The sequence below is a fragment of the Carya illinoinensis genome, chromosome 5 (assembly GCF_018687715.1).
Source record: "Carya illinoinensis cultivar Pawnee chromosome 5, C.illinoinensisPawnee_v1, whole genome shotgun sequence".
In the NCBI taxonomy this organism is placed as follows: domain Eukaryota; kingdom Viridiplantae; phylum Streptophyta; class Magnoliopsida; order Fagales; family Juglandaceae; genus Carya; species Carya illinoinensis.
In genome coordinates, this window is record NC_056756.1 from 34678948 (window position 1) to 34696009 (window position 17062).

Here is a 17062-nt window from a genome sequence, read left to right on the forward strand (position 1 = left end):
CGAGGCTTTGAGATTTGAGTCATGTGTTTGTATATAAAAGCCGAAAGCAAGTACTGTACGTGAAATGCTGATATTGGGCCTTCCTTTATTGTTGACCTTCGTATAAAATAGAAAACTTGCTGTTTTTTCAGCTTATATTTTATCCCTCAACTTCCCTTTCATTCTTTAATATTAGCAACAAATTATTAAATAAATGAATTAATCTATCCATAAGTCGGTTTACCACCCTCACACACCACACCTTACACGGCTAGCTAAGTTTACTAACAAGTAGACTGGTTGTACTCTAACCCTTTCATCTCTCTCACAAAACCTTTCCTTCATCTCCCCCTCGGTACTTTAAGTGTAGAAATTTTGATTAAAAACAAAATGAAAATCAAATCAACCCAAAGTTGAGATTGATGAGAGAGAAAGCTTGAGGAAAAAGAACTTGATGAGAGAGAGCGCTCTTGATAAGAGAGAGAACTCAACGAGAGAGAGCGCAAGGGTTTAGTAGAGAGAACTTGAGAAAAGAGAGCTTGATGAGAGAGAGAGAGAGAGGAGGTTTGATGAGTGTGTGTGAGAGAGAGAGCTTGAGGAGAGAGATGGGTTCAATGATGGGTATGACATTTAAAAAAAAAAATAACTATATCGGGTGAATGGTGAATAGTAACTAATGTATAACATATCTCGAAAAAGCTTTACCCCCTCCCAAAGTATCATTCATGATTTTCAGAGTTTTCCCATCATTTCGATGGAACCATTAAGATCATATCATGTCATCTACATCAAAACATTCCAAATATAACACTTGCACGATACCATTAACATTATAAGCTTTGATCAACAGTTAAAAAATAATAATTGACTAACAATTATAACAGGAATGATATGCAATCAGAACTTTAGTATTCAGATATATTATAAATATGATAATTTATGTATCCTCGTCACTATAATAAAAGTCACGAGTTTAAATTCTGACTCTACACTTCGTCTTATTAATTAAATATTTTATATGTTAGGCTTACTTATTGGGAATAAATCTAGTCCACATATGAAGAGTACATGAGTATTAAGATATATTATTGATAGAGAAATATTTTAACTATAAAAAAATCCCACAAAAATAAATGTATGATCTAACATGTGTCGAAGTGGCTAGATTTGAGATTCTTATAAGCTAGAGAGTGATTAGTGGCCAATTCAAAGGTATTTTAGTTCTTGGAATCACCATATATGGTTGTATAATAGCCTTTAAAAAAATGATATTTACAGTTTTAAAGTGTGTAAGTCTTACATACTTTTTTTTAAAAAAATAAATAATTATAAGACATATGAAAAATTATTTTTTTAAATTAAACCCTATTTTTTAAAAAAATGAGTACGCGAAATTTTTATATCCTAAAATTATATTTAGTATTATTATAAAATAAATAAATAAGGGCAGTGGTGCTACAACGTAGGGAGGGCACCGTAACCCTCACCGAATAGGCAAAATATTTTTATCTCTTTTTTGTTTCTATTTTTAAATTTTTTTAAACTCATTAAATATTAAAAAAATAAAATAAAATTCATAAATTCATTAAACAATAAATACTTAATTGTTAAGTAAAAATAAATAAATAAATAAAAACCCACAGTCCGACTACGATTGGTGACCACCTTCTACATCATAAAGCTCCGTACTGCTGAGCTAGATCCCTGCAAAGAAAATTAGTTGGGGAAAGGTCCACGCAGGAAGATCGAATTACTTAAATCTCCATAAGACCGAATTCGTACACTGACATATAAGAGCTCGGAAAGCCACAATTCCGTGAAGATTTTGCACATCCTATCTATGTTTTTTAATCTTGGGTGGTGAAAAGTTATTAGATATTTTAAAAATACTGATATTATGATATTTATGTCATTTAAATTATGTACATATATATTAATTTTTATAACATATTATCTTATAATAAGATAATTATATCACGTATTTTAAAAATAATTAATATATAATATAAATAAATTTTATGAGAATTAATTTTGGCGATAAATAAAAAAATAAAAAAAGAAACAGAAATGGGTTTAGCTATGCATGGCTCAGCAATGATGAAATAGGTGCCCCAACTTAGGTAATGAACAGGCATGTCACATGCATGAAGATCCTTTCTAGATCTGCGAACCCAAAAATTAGCTTCACGTGTGTTACAAACGGTTCAATATTGCAGCATGTGAATAATTAGTGCATGTCTCCTATTTATAGGTTCGAGTTATTATTATTATAATAATATGTATTTTTGAAAAAAAAAAAAAAGATGTGTTTTTCAACATATATTCAAAATACAAAGAAGAATTATCAATTATTTATCAACTTAGGTAGTTATGGTAATGTAGAACAATAAAGTACTATAGATAATAAAAATAATTAGCAGATTTGTAACGTCACCGGCTTCCGGTCTACCAACCTAATACATAATCTATCAAATTTAATTTTCATCTTAGAATCTATACATTTACAACTACTACATAACTTCATACCTATGTATCAAAAGTTCATACATTTTCATCTATTAACCTAATACATAATCGGTCAAACAAAAGTTTATCAAAAGTTCATACATTTCTAGCTACTACATTATCAGTCTAGCTACTACATAATCTATCCAGTCATCAAAACCACTTACATAGTCATCCTACAAGAGAAACCAAAAGTGATCTTTCAAAAATCTTTATGATATAGTTAGATACAAGATATAAAACCACTCACACAGATAATGTAAAAGCTATAAAATGAACAAAATGTATAATCCCAGGGTCATTGAATATACACTTGTAAGCATCGTCTCAGAAGGTAACTTACCTCAAGCAACAAGTATTTACAGAAGCTTTAGCTGATTGTTGGTTGGCATAAGTCAAGTCGAGACTACCCAATCCAATCATATTCTGAATTATTTAAGTCTGTGTATGTGTGCGCTCAAAGATTAAGAGAGAATTTGTTGTCGAGACTAAACTTAGGACATCTAGAGAGAGAGAGAGAGAGAGAGAGAGAGAGAGAGAGAGAGAGAGAGAGAGAGAGAGAGAGAGAGAGAGAACTTGAATAGCTAGAGCAAAAGGTTTGGAAACATGGTGAGATAAGGGAATGAAATAGCTAGCGAGGAGAAAAAGGGAGGGAAACTAGTCTTCACAGATTCCCTGCATAGTTAGTCTTCCCATTGGATAACATCCTTCAATCTAGGTGCACATCAGATTGGAAGAGGGACAAAGGTAGGTAATGCTGCTCCTCTAGTGAGCGATGTTTGGCCAAGGAGGAATGAGTTTATTCGTTGAGATTCATCCTTTTCGCCTAGCACCATGAATGTAAGACACTTGTTGATAAAAGCTTCTAACGCCTAGCTATGGTTCGTTTGAGGTGGAGTGCGAAGGTGGTGAAGTCTATGACCATTTCTATCTTGCATGAGTTTCTTGCAAAACAATGCCATATTGGTGAAATAAAACTCTCCAACAAATTTGTGTGGGTATCTTATATGTTCCCGAGCATTAGATTCCTTGAATTACGATGTCTTTTCCCCTACATTCACTATTGCTCATGCAAGCTTTTTGCTCACCTATTTCCTTTCCCGTCCTTGACCTTGCTCGCCCAATGTTATGCTTGCCCCTCAACCTTGCTTGCCTAATGCTATGCTTGCCCTAATCTTTTCTCGCTCAACGCCATGATTGCCTATCCTTTGTGTTGAAAAAGTATATTTTCATTCATATCATAATAAACTTTTGATACAGAATATATATCAACGTCCAGAGCCCCACTAATCAAGCCCCGCTAATCAAGCTAGAGCTCTACCAATCAAGCTAATCAAATCTTGGCTATGACTAATTTACAACTATACATCCGAAGACATGGGGAGGTAAGTTTGGGAGAGATGGAGCAACAAGAGCTTCAAAAAGAGCCCGTGATGGAGTGCGGAAGTCAATGATACTGGATAGTATCCGATTAATTAAATATGCCGCAAATATCATAACTTCTCCCCAGTAAGATAATGGCATATAAGCCTCTATTAATGAAGCACAAACAACTTCCAATAACCAACGGTTTTTTCCCTCAGCTACCCCATTTTGTTGGAGTGTGTGTGGACATGTGGTTTGATAGATAATACCTTGTGACTTCAAGAATTGTTGGAAGTCAGAACTCATATATTCCCTGCCATTATCACTGCAATGAAATCAAGGTTGAGCAGCGTACTGTGTGCTTATCATTTAATGAAACTTTTGAAACAGAAAGTTCACTTCACTTTTGCTCTTTGTTACACATACCCATGTTGATCTTGTACAATCATCAATAAAAGTAACAAACCATCGTGATCCACTCAACGTGGGAACATGTGATGGAACAAAAATTCGAGTGAATAACAATAAAAGGAATTGTACTTCTATGCAAACTTAATAGGAATGAAGCACGATGACTCTTTGCAAGTTCACATACATTACACTAAAAAACAGAAGTACTACATCTTGCAAATAAACGAGGAAATAATTTTTTTAAATAACTAAATGAGGTATGTCCCAAGCGTCGATGCTAGAGCATGATTTCTGAGATGTCCTTCTCCCCCTGAGAACTATCCATGGACAATACTTGATACAATTTATTTGAACTGTTTGGCACGAAGTCGAGGTAATACAACTTCCCACATTTGATACTACACCCAATCGTCTGCTTGGTTTGGATGTCCTTAAACACACAAAAATCAGGCGAAAAAATAACAACACAAGATAAGGCAGTGGTTATTTGTGAGACTGACAACAAGTTATAGTTCAAAGAAGGAACAACTAAGACAGAATCTAGCTATAGAGTTTCAATAAGGGATATGGGTCCTTCCCCAGTAACAGTGGTGGAAGCACCATTGGCAGTGGAAACAAATTTTTGTGAGGAATTATGAAGTGATGAGACTTGTCGAGAATCAAAAGTCATATGATCAGTAGCTCTCGAATCAATTATCCATGTACTATTAGAAACAGGTATAGAGATATTACCAGTCGGAGTTGTAGTTGCGGCATGTGCGGAAGCTGTACCAGCATCATTCTCCTCTTTGGTTTCAACAACAGCAACAGTGGGGTTGGATTTTCGTGAATTCTTCTTGTGGGAATGACGGTTGTGATCCCACCAGTCCGGATACCCAACAAGTTCAAAGCACCTACTTTTGATATGGCTAGTTTGATCACAATGAGTGCATTTGTAAGAATTTTTGTCTGCACCAATTTTTTGGGGATGAGTTTGAGGGGACCGATTATGTGCCACCATAGCTGAGGCTTCAAGATCTTCAGAATCAGCATTCATCATTGTGCAACGGACAGCTTCACGACGGATCAAAGCATAACATTCCTTGAGTTTAGGAATAGGATCCCTTCACAAAATTTCACCGTGAATTTGTTTGAAGTCGCCATCTAATCCGGCAAGGAAAATGTGCACCCATTGACATTGCACTGATTTTTGATAAGTTTCAACATCTTTAGAATTCTCCATGAACATGTTATCATGGTGATCCAATTCACCGAAAATTTCAGTCAACTCTCCATAATTCACAGAGATTATTCCCCCCTCTTGTTTGGCAGAGAAAGCTTTTTGATTCAAGGTATATACTTGCAACTCATCCGATCCATCAGAGAAAACCTTAGATAGAGCTGTTCAAATATCACGAGCCGTAGGCAAGCAAATGTAACGTTTCATAATGTCTGGGGTCATAGACATCAATAGCCATGTCTTGACTTTTTGATTATCCGCGTACCACTTTTCGTACCCAGCATTCTCCTTTGTAGGAATGGGTGAGGTGTCATGGATATAGGAGAGTTTCTTTTTTTCAGCAATATACATCTCAATAATCTGAGATTATAGATCATAATTCGTTTCATTGAGGATGATGCCTGCATTGAAGGAGGAACCTTCAGATTGAATGATGATGGGTGCAAGATTGCTCATGGTGTGGTTTGTTCAATGGTGGGGTTAGGTCTTTGAGAGGTGGGTCAAGGATGAAGAAGAAAAATCAGAGTATTCCAAGATTTGTTGTGGCTCTAATGCCACGTTAAAAAAGTATATTTTCATTCATATCATAATAGACTTTTGGTACAGAGTAGATATCAACGTATGAAGCCCCACTAATCAAGCTAATCAAATATTGGCTATGACTAATTTACAGCTATATAAAAAAAGACAAGAATAGGAAAGAACCACTAAAACTAATTACATATATCTCAGTCCTCCATTTCGACACTTTGTTTGCTCTCAACCTAGGTTGGTTGCTCGTTGCTTTGCTCGTCTATCATTTGGTCACCATTATTATTTTGCTTTTTCTTTATCTTGTTCTCTCGGTTTATCCTTCCTTTTAGCACGTGACTCCAAGTGGATAATATATTAAGCTGACATTAAGTGGTTTGTTCCCACTAGCGTTCGACGGGATTCTCACAATATTTTATTATTTTTCGTTTTGTAGATGTGGAGAATAGAGAAAAGATATGAAAAGAAGAAAAAGCCCCTCCCCCAAAATAATTGCATTTTTGAGGTGCATGAGAGAGGATATTAATGCTGCCCAAAATTAGAGAGACAGCAAGTTAAACAAGGTCGTAAAGTTAGGTATTTTATATTTATTTGATCTGTTGCCATTCAATTCCCACTATTATGGACCCCATAAAGGTTGAAGTTGAGGAATGTCGCTTGATCCATCAACAATCATCAAGACTGTCGTGATAGAAGGGGAAACTAATTTTTCTGATTGGATAAAACTGTCCTTTGGGTAAGGATTAGGAAAAGATAACAACAACAGAAGAGTCAATCATTCACATCATTTTTACTTTTTCTTTTTATAAGCACTCAATCCGTCACCTGAAAATACATTATTGTGTTTAATTAACTCCCACTTGAAAGGGATGCCTGTAATTTCCTTGCCAGATTCCACCCAATTCGACAAGTGTCCGATGGCTCTCTCTCTCTCTCTCTCTCTCTCTCTCTCTCTCAATTTACTATTTTTATACAACTTAATTATAAAAAAAATAGAATTATTTATCATTTTCTTCTCAACATTTATTTATGTGACATTAATAAGACATAATAAATAATTTTTAATAATTAATACTATATTGTATGGCATGATAATTATATTATATAAAAAAATAATTCTATACATTATACTACCATCTTATTTTTATCTTTATCACTATTAAATAATTATTTTCTATATATTTCTTTATTATTTAATAATAATAAATATATCATATTTTATTTAATAAAATGAAAATAAAAATAGAATGTGATACGTAATATTATTAAAAGAAATGATAAATACGTTAAAAATTTAAGTAAACAAAAATAAAAATTTTATGTGCAGTCATTTTTATACACTTCAGTGATATAATTGGTTGGATATTAAAAAAATATTAATCTAGCCAATCATATTAATAAAATGTATAAAAAATATGTAAAAGTAACTGTATGTAGCATTACCCAAACAAAAATAACAAGTTTGAATTACACGATTTTACATTGTTAGGTGATCCCCATCCTTTCCTCGTGGGAATGATGACGTACACGTCCGAGTTCCTATCAGGATAAGAGGGGCCCGCAATCCAATCCTTTCACTTTGTGCCTTCACCCAAATCATGATTTGCATTTCAATCACAGGAAATTACAATATCCCTTCCACCTCAGTTCACAAAACAATTCCACAAGAAATAACTGATGCACTACAAATTACAAACCATTCACTCCTTTTTACAAAAGAAAAAAGAAAATAGGTTACTTATCCTTGAATTTTGTACACATAAAAAGGGAAATTAGGTATGATTTGAATATTAAAATAAGACGAGATAAAAAATTTATGAGTAATAATAAAATGATTTGTAAATAGTAGTGAAATATTTTGAATTAAGAAATTTTACAAAATTATAAAAAATGATAGATGAGAAAGAAAAAATTGAATAAAAATATTATAAAATTAAGATATTATTATAATATAATTTTTAATATTAATTCTATTTTGAAATTTAACGAAATTTAAAAAAGTTAAATTATTTTTTATGTTTTATTTAAAAATTTTAAAAAATTATAATAATTAAATAATAATTAAATAAAAAAATTAAAATTATTTATATTTAAGTGACGTTTAAAATGTCAGGCGACGAGAGGAGAATCTCCGACGAGCCCTGGCTATTAAACTGAAGGTTGAAATAGAAGATAAGGGAGCAAGAAAAAGGAAAAATAGCATGAAGAACGTAAAGAAATATATTTGAAAAAATAATAGAGAAAAAGTAGAAGAAAACGACAGCGGGGAAAGAGTAGCATAGAAATTTAGTGCTGTGCAGAGAGTGAGATAGGCGCCAAAGCAGTAGCTAGGGAATTGTATACGATATCTGGGTAGCAGTAAATATGCCTCTTACTCAGTCAATTGGTATTTTTATTTATTTATTATTAAGGACGATTTTTTCAATTCACACGTGGGCTGGTTCTTCTATACAGTATACAGTTTCGGTGCTAGAGCGGTAGCAAAATTATCTTTTTTAATTTATAATTTTTTATTAAATATCAATAAATTATAAATCATTTACTTAATTATTAATTAAAAATAAATAAAATATATAAAGTGTCAAAATGAGTTGTCAACAAAATAGCATTTCTCTTCATTGCTACACGGAGTGGCGAGTCACATACGGCTAAGTACCGGGCACGGATTTCCATAAGACAATGTTAGAATATGTTCACTAAATATCCATATTAATAGAAATAAATTTTTTTATTTTTTTTTTAAGCATTTTTAAAATATTCTTATTTATTAAAAAAATAAAAATAAATAAGAATTACTAATAGTTACTTTCTTAACCATTAAGAAAAAAATAAAAATATATGAGTTAATATATTTGATAGACACATTTGATAGTCATATTATCGTTTTCTATTTTTATATATATTTTATATTTTATATTTTAAATAAATTAATAATTAAATAAAAAAAGGTTTAAGAGGATATTTCTAATAAAAAATTAATGAATAGGCCAAATTTAAAACCATAAAATCTAATTCCATTAAAAAAAATAATTGTGCTCATAAAATAAGTAACGTAGTTTCATGTGATTTGTTAGTTTTATCTTATGATAAAAATAACTTTACAATTTAACGTATCATATAAATACATATTATTTTATGAGTTTACTTTTATGAGTAATACTACTTAATCTCCAAAACTTCCACACACCACATTTTTTAAAAATTTTAAAATTTTTAATATATTTTTAAAAATTTTTATTTGAGTTTATTCTTTTTAAACTAATTAAATTATTCTATTAATCATCCATATATTAAATGTTTGATAAAAGAAAAAAATAATAAAAAGAAAAAAAGTGTGGTGTGTGAAGATTGTGTATATAGTAGAAGGCTGTATAACTTTTTCTATATGTAATTATTTTGTAATTAAAGTATTTTTCTTTAAATTTATATGCAGATTTGAGAAAGTGGTGAGCTCCAAATATTATTAAAAAAATATTTTTAATGATGGGGTCCCGCCAATTATGAATATATTTTCCATAAACTAATATCACTTATTAAATAAAAATCTTAACTACATATTAAAATTGACGTCACACAGTACTACTAGTCTATACTCATTTAAGTTGAGGGTTCATTTATTTATTAATTTTTTATATTTATGTTTTTCCCCATTTTCTCCCCTCCTTTTCCCAAACCCCGTGACCTGAGCTCCCACGATGCCACTAGTCCCCATTGATATCGCCACATTGCTAGGTAACTCTCACTCTCACTCTCTCCCCACTTTCAATCATGTTGTGGATTTTGTTTGGATTGCTTGGATTTATAAATTGTTTTGGATGGAGTTAAGATTTTAGATATATATATATATTTTTGGATGCACTATGTTGTGGGGATGGTGGTGAGTAATGGTAATGTCAACGAGGATATAGGGATAAGAATGTTGGCGCTAATTAAAAAAAATAGAAAAAATAAACTTCTCAAGGGTTTTACTTGGGATGGGGGGAATGGGATTTAACAGTAGCTTTGGGATGGGAAGGGCTTGAGAATTTCTCAAAACTAAGAGAAGAAGCTTGTATGGAGAAGAGAAAGATTAGGCATGGGGGCTTCAAGCTTGGCGAGTGGTCAATCTTCTTTATGTTTCCTCAACCTACAGTACTCGAATTAGGGAAGACATCAATGATAAGAGTTGAGATGCTCTTAAATGTCTATTTAGATGTTGAAACTGTTTTGGCCATAAGAAACCAAGTGAGATGGTTTGTGTTTCATTTAGCTAACCAAACGGGACCTCATAATTCTTAAAATTTATGGTAATTTTATTTCAAAAAATACCAAAAAACAAAATATTTTTTAATTCCAAATATTTTTTACTCTATCATCTAATTACTATCTAATTATAATTTAAATTAAAAAATTAATACAATTTTTACAAACTTCAAAACAGAAATTATATTCAAACAATATTTTAACTTTATAATATTTTTACTCAATTTCATTTATCTTATTTCTCAAAACCCAATAGTTTTTGTTTGAATAAACGTTTTTTAAAAGTTTTTGTTTATTTTGTAAGAATTGTTTTAGTTTGTATTTTGTATTTTTTTAATTAAAATCTAGTATAAAAAACTGGATGAAGAAGGGAAACCATTTTTTTTTATTTTTATTTTTAACGTTCAAAGATGTTTGGATTGAAATTAATGATTCTATTTTAAGAAAATTAGGAAATTGTGCATGACTGAAATCTTTATAGAATGTTTGAGTAGTGTAAACCACAAGAGTAGTTAACCATTAATGATGTATTTATCTCTTTCGCTTAAGGAAAATATTTAATATATATAAAAAAGATTTATAAGAAATTACCTTACGAATTGCGTGGAAATGAGATTATAAATATTTATTTTACCTAACTCCTCTTTTTAATTAAATAAATTGGTTAGAATCTAAATTAGAAATATAAGTACTGATATTTAAAGCAACATTTTACCAAGGCTATATTCGGGCCACATGCCCCGGTTTTTGTGATGGTAGAAATACTGATAGGTATACGGAGAATTTAATTCATTGTCGTATTTGGTCCACGTGTTACCCTTATAGATGATCCTGGGAACGTAGCACGAAACACCCGCCCCGCCATTCGGGTGCACGTAGCGTTTTCTGCCGACGTGGTAATGTTGTGAAGTATAAATAGCATTTATTAAATAGACGGCGATTATTAGACGACAGAGCTCCGTAAAATCCACTGAAAACCAACCATCGGGCCCCAATTTAAATTCACGAGCCAAACTCGTCACGTGTTAGACACACGTGTGAGGATGAGTATCACTATTTTTGTGGTACAAAAATGCTGTAATTCCACCGACCGGTGGGAATCGAACACGGTAGTGTGCGAGTAAAGACCCACGCACGTGGTAGGGCACCGGACCAGCCGGTCGCCCTACCGGACATATCGGTAACTCGACCACCTGCTGATAAAATTGTCTTCTTTTAAAGAAACAGGAGAAAAGGAACGGTGAAGATCTCAGAGAAGCATAGAACCACTCCTGCACTGCGCTAACAAATTAATCTCTTTCAGTCTCTTGCCTTTTGCTGTGTTTGAAAGCTTTTTTTTGTTTTTGCTTTGCCTCTGTTTCTAGAGTTCATGTGAGGAAGGAGGCTGTAGGTGGGTAAAGAAAGTGGATATTGGTTTTGGATTTGAGGTGGGCTTCTTGCTTTTGAAGTCTTGTGTTTGCGTCTAATATGGAGAGAGATTTCTTGGGTTTGAACTCGAAAGAACCATTGGCCGTGGTAAAGGAGGAGATTATCAGTGATGGGTGCAAAGACACTGGTATGTTCTTGTTATATGCTTCGGATTTTTTATTTGGAATCTAGAATATTTGCCATAATTTACGTGTATCTATTTAATTTGCTCTAATTGGTAAATTTGTGTGCATGGCTAGTAATACTCAGATAGTCAGATACTAAAGAAAAATTTCCTAGAATGGTTTTCAAGGCCGATGTATTTTTATAGAAAAAATCTTGACTAAGTAGTCTTTTTTTGAATATTACAGATTAGACCTATTGTTATTACATGGCGTTAAAAACTTTTTTTTTTTTTTTTAAATATTTTTCTTCTTTTAATTGGATAGCACAAATGTTTGGTCTTCAAGTTTATAATTATTTGGATGAATACATGTGGGTCATCCGACTTCCTGTAAGTTTTGTCAAAATATCCACCTTAGTACTAGTAATTTTGTGAATCCTTAGGAAAAGCACTTTGTAGATACCTACAAGGAAGACCCTTGTAACGCTTTTGTTTGTGACTTCAGTATTTCCAGTCTCTCTATGCAATCCGGAAGAAAAAAAAGAAAAGAGAAAACAGAGAGGAGGGGAGGGGAGAACGAGAGAGAACGAAGAAATCTCTCTATTCGACGTTGTCCTATGATTTTTCTTTGTACTTTTCATACTTGCTTTTCACAAATCTGCTTTATCATAAAGGGGAAGAAGGTAAATACTGCATCAAGCTGAAAATTTTCTGAGGATCTGTACTGTTTACTGGATGCTGCAGGTGTACAATGGCAATTCTCAAACAAGGGCTCTGCCCTTTCGCATTTGATGTCTTTCAAGATTGCTCAAGAAGATAAGACCAAAAAAATTGTCTCAGATCCTCTCATATCATCTGGATTTATGAATATCTCCACTGCAGATGCTTTTGATACCAGTAAAAAGCGATCCATGGGTGAAATCCAGGTTTGGTATTATTCCATTTCTTATTGAATATATTTGTTTGCATTTAGGGACCGTTTGAGCATTAAATGGAAATAAAACCGTTTTGCTTTGCTTGTGCATGAATAACATTTTAGACAAGTTTAATTGGTTTACTCTGTATTTGAACAGAGTCATTCTTATGTCGTAAAAGGGTCCTTTTTTAAACACTAAAATGTTATGAAACTTTCTGTTGGGATCTTGGACTCCCGATGTTTAGGATGAAAGTCCTTAAGCCTGTGGCTTGAATTTTTTGCTTTCTGTTGCCGTACTTAAAAAAAAAAAAAATGGAGATTTCAAGTTCTGTTAAAGCACCCGCTTGGTTGGTTATCAGCATGATATCGTTTCCGAGTCTCGACTGATATCTTGTTTCCCTTGCCCACGTTGGTTTCTTGCTTTTACTATATAGAAGTCGTTCAATCACGATAGGCAAGGTGGCACTCATTTTTCCCTGACTTCTTATCCTGTGCCACATGATCTGCATTCTGTGCACCGTCCTCATGATGTGAAGATGTTTTCTGTTTCAAACCAAGCAATTTCAGTTTCAGTTGGAAACCCTTTCTTCAAGAATCATTTTGCTCCTGGTCAGAATTTGGTTGGCACCACTGTGCAGCAACCATTACTTGGAGGAATTCCAGTTACCGCTCCTCATACAGTTATTCCCACTATTTCTTGCATTGCTGGGACAGCTGAACCATGGTAATTTTGTTGTTGTAATTTTTATCACATTTTCTCCTACAACTTAATATTTCTGTAGTATTGAATGTCTTACACGGGATATTGCCTGTAGGACTGGCGTCAAGGCTTCTGGGTCTCCTGCTCAATTGACCCTCTTTTATGCAGGTGCCGTGCATGTCTATGATGACATAACCCCTGAGAAGGTATTCTCTCTCTTTCCTCCACATGCATGTACATTCTTTGTACACAAACACACCATAAACTTGTGGTGGTTATCAAGTTCCTATTGGGTCATAGGTGAGCTTAAATTCGGCCATCTTTTCCAGGCTCAGGCTATAATGCTTCTGGCTGGGAATGTGTCTTCTCTTTCTCTTAACAATGCCCATCCAAAAACACAAGTTCAGGCACCTACCTCAAAATTAGCAGCTGGTGATGTTCCTGTGAATCAGCCCATAAATACACAGCCTTGCTCTGGTCTTTCAAGCCCTATATCTGTCTCTTCACATACTGGTACCCAATCAGGAAGTGGGTCTACTAGCAATGATGAATTGATGGCAGCTAAAGCCAATGGAGTTCCACATACTGTTAGCAAAGTGGAGCCTCAGAAAATATCTAATGTTGTGGGATCTGTTGCTGTAACCCCGATGTTTCCATCTGGTAAGGGTTTGCCATGAAGGGTGATGTAAATAAAACTCTGAAATGAAGAACTCAATTATTCTCTGACCTTTCTTGAACATACCTGAAGTATATTGAATTTATTCATGATATGTTTTAACTGGTATCTTATTTTATTGCCATGTACAATTCTTAACTTGTTCTTAAAAAAGAGAAGGAAAATATTATAGCAAAGGAAGCTTCAATTTTCAGCATGCATCATTTAACTGAATCCTGAAATTGTCATTCTGCGCGTTGGATCTGATGATTACTAATAATTAGATTTACTATTTCACATCACTTCATAAGAATGACATTCAATATTCTGTGCAGCTGTTCCACAGGCACGAAAAGCATCCTTGGCTCGATTTTTGGAGAAGCGCAAGGAAAGGTCAGTCACTTTACAAGATGTGTTAGCCTTTTCTGGTCTACCAGAACCCTTGAAACATTTCAATAGTAATACACAAGGTCTTTCTTAATGCAAGCTAGGACCTATGATTGTTTGAGTTTGCCATCTACCTATTTGCGTTGTGGAAGAGGCCATGTTCAAACCTTATTTTGAGGTTCTATATTGAATTGGGTATTGCTTATAATTTTTCAGGGCATAAATTCAGCGGGCAGCTTGATTCTTCTTACTTGCATCCAGCAAACTTGATTATATATTCAGTAGTTAGAAATTCTGCTTCTTTTCCTGCAGTTTGAGCATTAACTAGCCTTTGTTCAATGCATGCAGGGCCATGAATGCAGCGCCTTACAACCACATCAAGAAGTCTTCTGAGTGCACCACCCAAGAATGCGATGGTGCAAATTTTGCAAGTCCTGCTCCAATCTCTCTCTGTCAGCAAGGAGAGTAACCCATCATGTATGAGGCGAAATTAGGAAGGGATTATTGCAGATTTATGTATTAAGTTGAATATGTAAGCAGATGGATTTCAGAGAACTCTAGACCTGACTCTGTTTAATTTCGAAACTTAACCAAGTTTCGATATATAGTTGGTGTAGGGTTTACCCCTTATTATTTCGAATGCAGTCGGATCCTTCATTTCCGAGATGACATTAATTTAGTACGATATGCAACTTTTATAAGTATTGGAACTTTATGGAAACAATTGCCAGTCTTAAGATTGTATTTGCTGTTTGTTCCAGATTTCCCTGCTATTTAAGGAATTTTTTTGACCATTGAAATCTCAGTGTTTGGCTCTTGAGTTACTTGGAAAAGTTCTTCTCCAGATCTTGTTTATTTTCATCCAGTTTTCTTATTTCATTCTTAACTACCTTGCTTTAATGAAGCCGTGACTGCTAATTTTACGTAGGAAGAATACCTCTGTTAAAAGAAAAGTACTGCCTCTACATTTCTGTAGTATTGTATTTCATATGCCATATACGATTAATGAGATGAAAACCTATCCCTTCAGTAGCCAATGGCTGGGAATGTAAATGAGAAGAGGTGAAACGTCATCTCATTTAAAGATTCAAACTGTCATTATGTACTTCATATTGCGTGAAAATAAATTCAAAGAGTAATGAGAATCGAGATTTTAAAAAAAAGTGGCAGACAGAGATGAAGTTGAAGGAAGAATCTCAAATTGTGAAGTCTATCCATGCATACACGCAACACAACATTCACGTGCTCACAGTACGACACGACAACAACTAACGAGTGGCTGCCCCTCCTCCCTACCACATTAATAATTTAATGGTTCTTATCAATCCCTCCCACCAGAGGTTGGATGCTATTCCTTTGTTTGTTTCTTGGGAAAACTAAAAAGAAGAAAGAAAGAAAGAAAATATTCCTGTATCTAGTTGCCCCCACTTGCACATTTACCGCAACTTAGAACAGAAGTAAAGCCAAAAAATATCTATCCCACGTTTTTCTAATGGAAAGTTTGTGACGAATACCGTGTGGGTCACAGCTGTAGCTCTTTCAAGCTTGCAACCAATCAGAGAAGACCATTTCTTTTCTGGTGACGTAAGACTTGTCACCACCATTAAGGTCACTTTCGAGGAGGCCTAGGTAAAGAAAATTAGGAACCTATATAATAAAATAGAAAAATTTTTCTTGTCATATTCACACTTTACACATCATATTTATTTGATTTTTTTTTATTTTTTTATAATAAATATGTAGTATGTGAATGATAAATAAAATAATTCAATTAGTTTAATAAGAATAAAATAAAATAAAAAAATAAAATATAAAAAATAATATTTTAATATATAAAATGTGTGATGTAAGATGATGTATAACATTTTTCTATAGTTTAATCTTTGAATTTTATATATAATTAATATATGTCTAACAATTTACGTAAATGTTAAGCTTAAGTACATGTGTTTGGTATTATAGTCTGAACTCGTTTGGATATTTAGAATATTTTAATATATTTATAAATAATAATAAAATAATTTAAATTAATATATTTTATTAAATTTTGAAAAAAATTTGAGTAAAAATATCATAAAATTAAAAAATTATATAAACTTTTACTTGGCTAAAAGTACTTATAGATGAGCAATATAGTCTAATCACAATAATTAAAAATTTCTGTTAGGTTTGGTAGTTTTTTTAAAATAAAAATTCTCATCTTATTTTTATAATTTTTTTTTTAACAAAAATGTTATCTAAAAGCCTCCCATTTTAATACAACCCCCAAAAAACTCATTATTTTTTCTTCACAAACTCATGAAAACTTATGGACAGAGGCAAAGAAATCTTCACCTAGGTCTCTTCACGCTGGACCCTTGGATGGAAATCACAAATCGCGAAATCACCTATGCGAGAGGAAGGGCTCTTCACCTGTGTGAGAGGAAATTGCAAAATCATCTTGGGCTCTTGTATTTGTTGCTGTTTTCCGTGGGTAGCTATTGAGGTTTCTTTTCGGCAAGGTTTCTCTGAAAAGGGCTCAGAGAAGACAATCTCCTTCTTACAAACTGAGAGATAGAGAGAGATAGGTGATCACCACTAGGGGTGAAGTTCCATAATTGCCATTTTACCAAGTTTTAAGT

The 17062-nt window shown here is 33.2% G+C and overlaps 1 protein-coding gene across 4 annotated transcripts; it reads left to right on the forward strand.

The window, feature by feature from the left end:
* Window positions 1–11472: 11472 nt before the first annotated feature.
* LOC122310940 (protein TIFY 6B-like) lies at window positions 11473–15185 on the forward strand. Of its 4 annotated transcripts, none has more exons than XM_043125214.1 (7): window positions 11473–11807; window positions 12528–12709; window positions 13134–13423; window positions 13515–13605; window positions 13729–14059; window positions 14390–14447; window positions 14790–15185. In XM_043125214.1, the coding sequence occupies exons 1-7, from the start codon at window positions 11720–11722 to the stop codon at window positions 14908–14910; spliced, it is 1161 nt and encodes a 386-aa protein (XP_042981148.1). In that variant the 5' UTR covers window positions 11473–11719; the 3' UTR covers window positions 14911–15185. The 4 variants fall into 4 exon arrangements, with proteins under 4 accessions (XP_042981148.1, XP_042981150.1, XP_042981151.1 ...); XM_043125216.1 differs by having other exon boundaries at window positions 13137–13423; XM_043125217.1 differs by having other exon boundaries at window positions 13236–13423.
* The last annotated feature ends 1877 nt before the right edge of the window (window positions 15186–17062 follow it).

Coding starts and splice junctions, on each gene's coding strand:
- LOC122310940 (XM_043125214.1), top strand. CDS start 11,720: ATGGAGAGAGATTTCTTGGGTTTGAACTCGAAAGAACCATTGGCCGTG. Junction 12,710..13,133: donor GATCCATGGGTGAAATCCAG/GTTTGGTATTAT, acceptor TTTACTATATAG/AAGTCGTTCAATCACGATAG. Junction 13,424..13,514: donor GCTGGGACAGCTGAACCATG/GTAATTTTGTTG, acceptor TATTGCCTGTAG/GACTGGCGTCAAGGCTTCTG.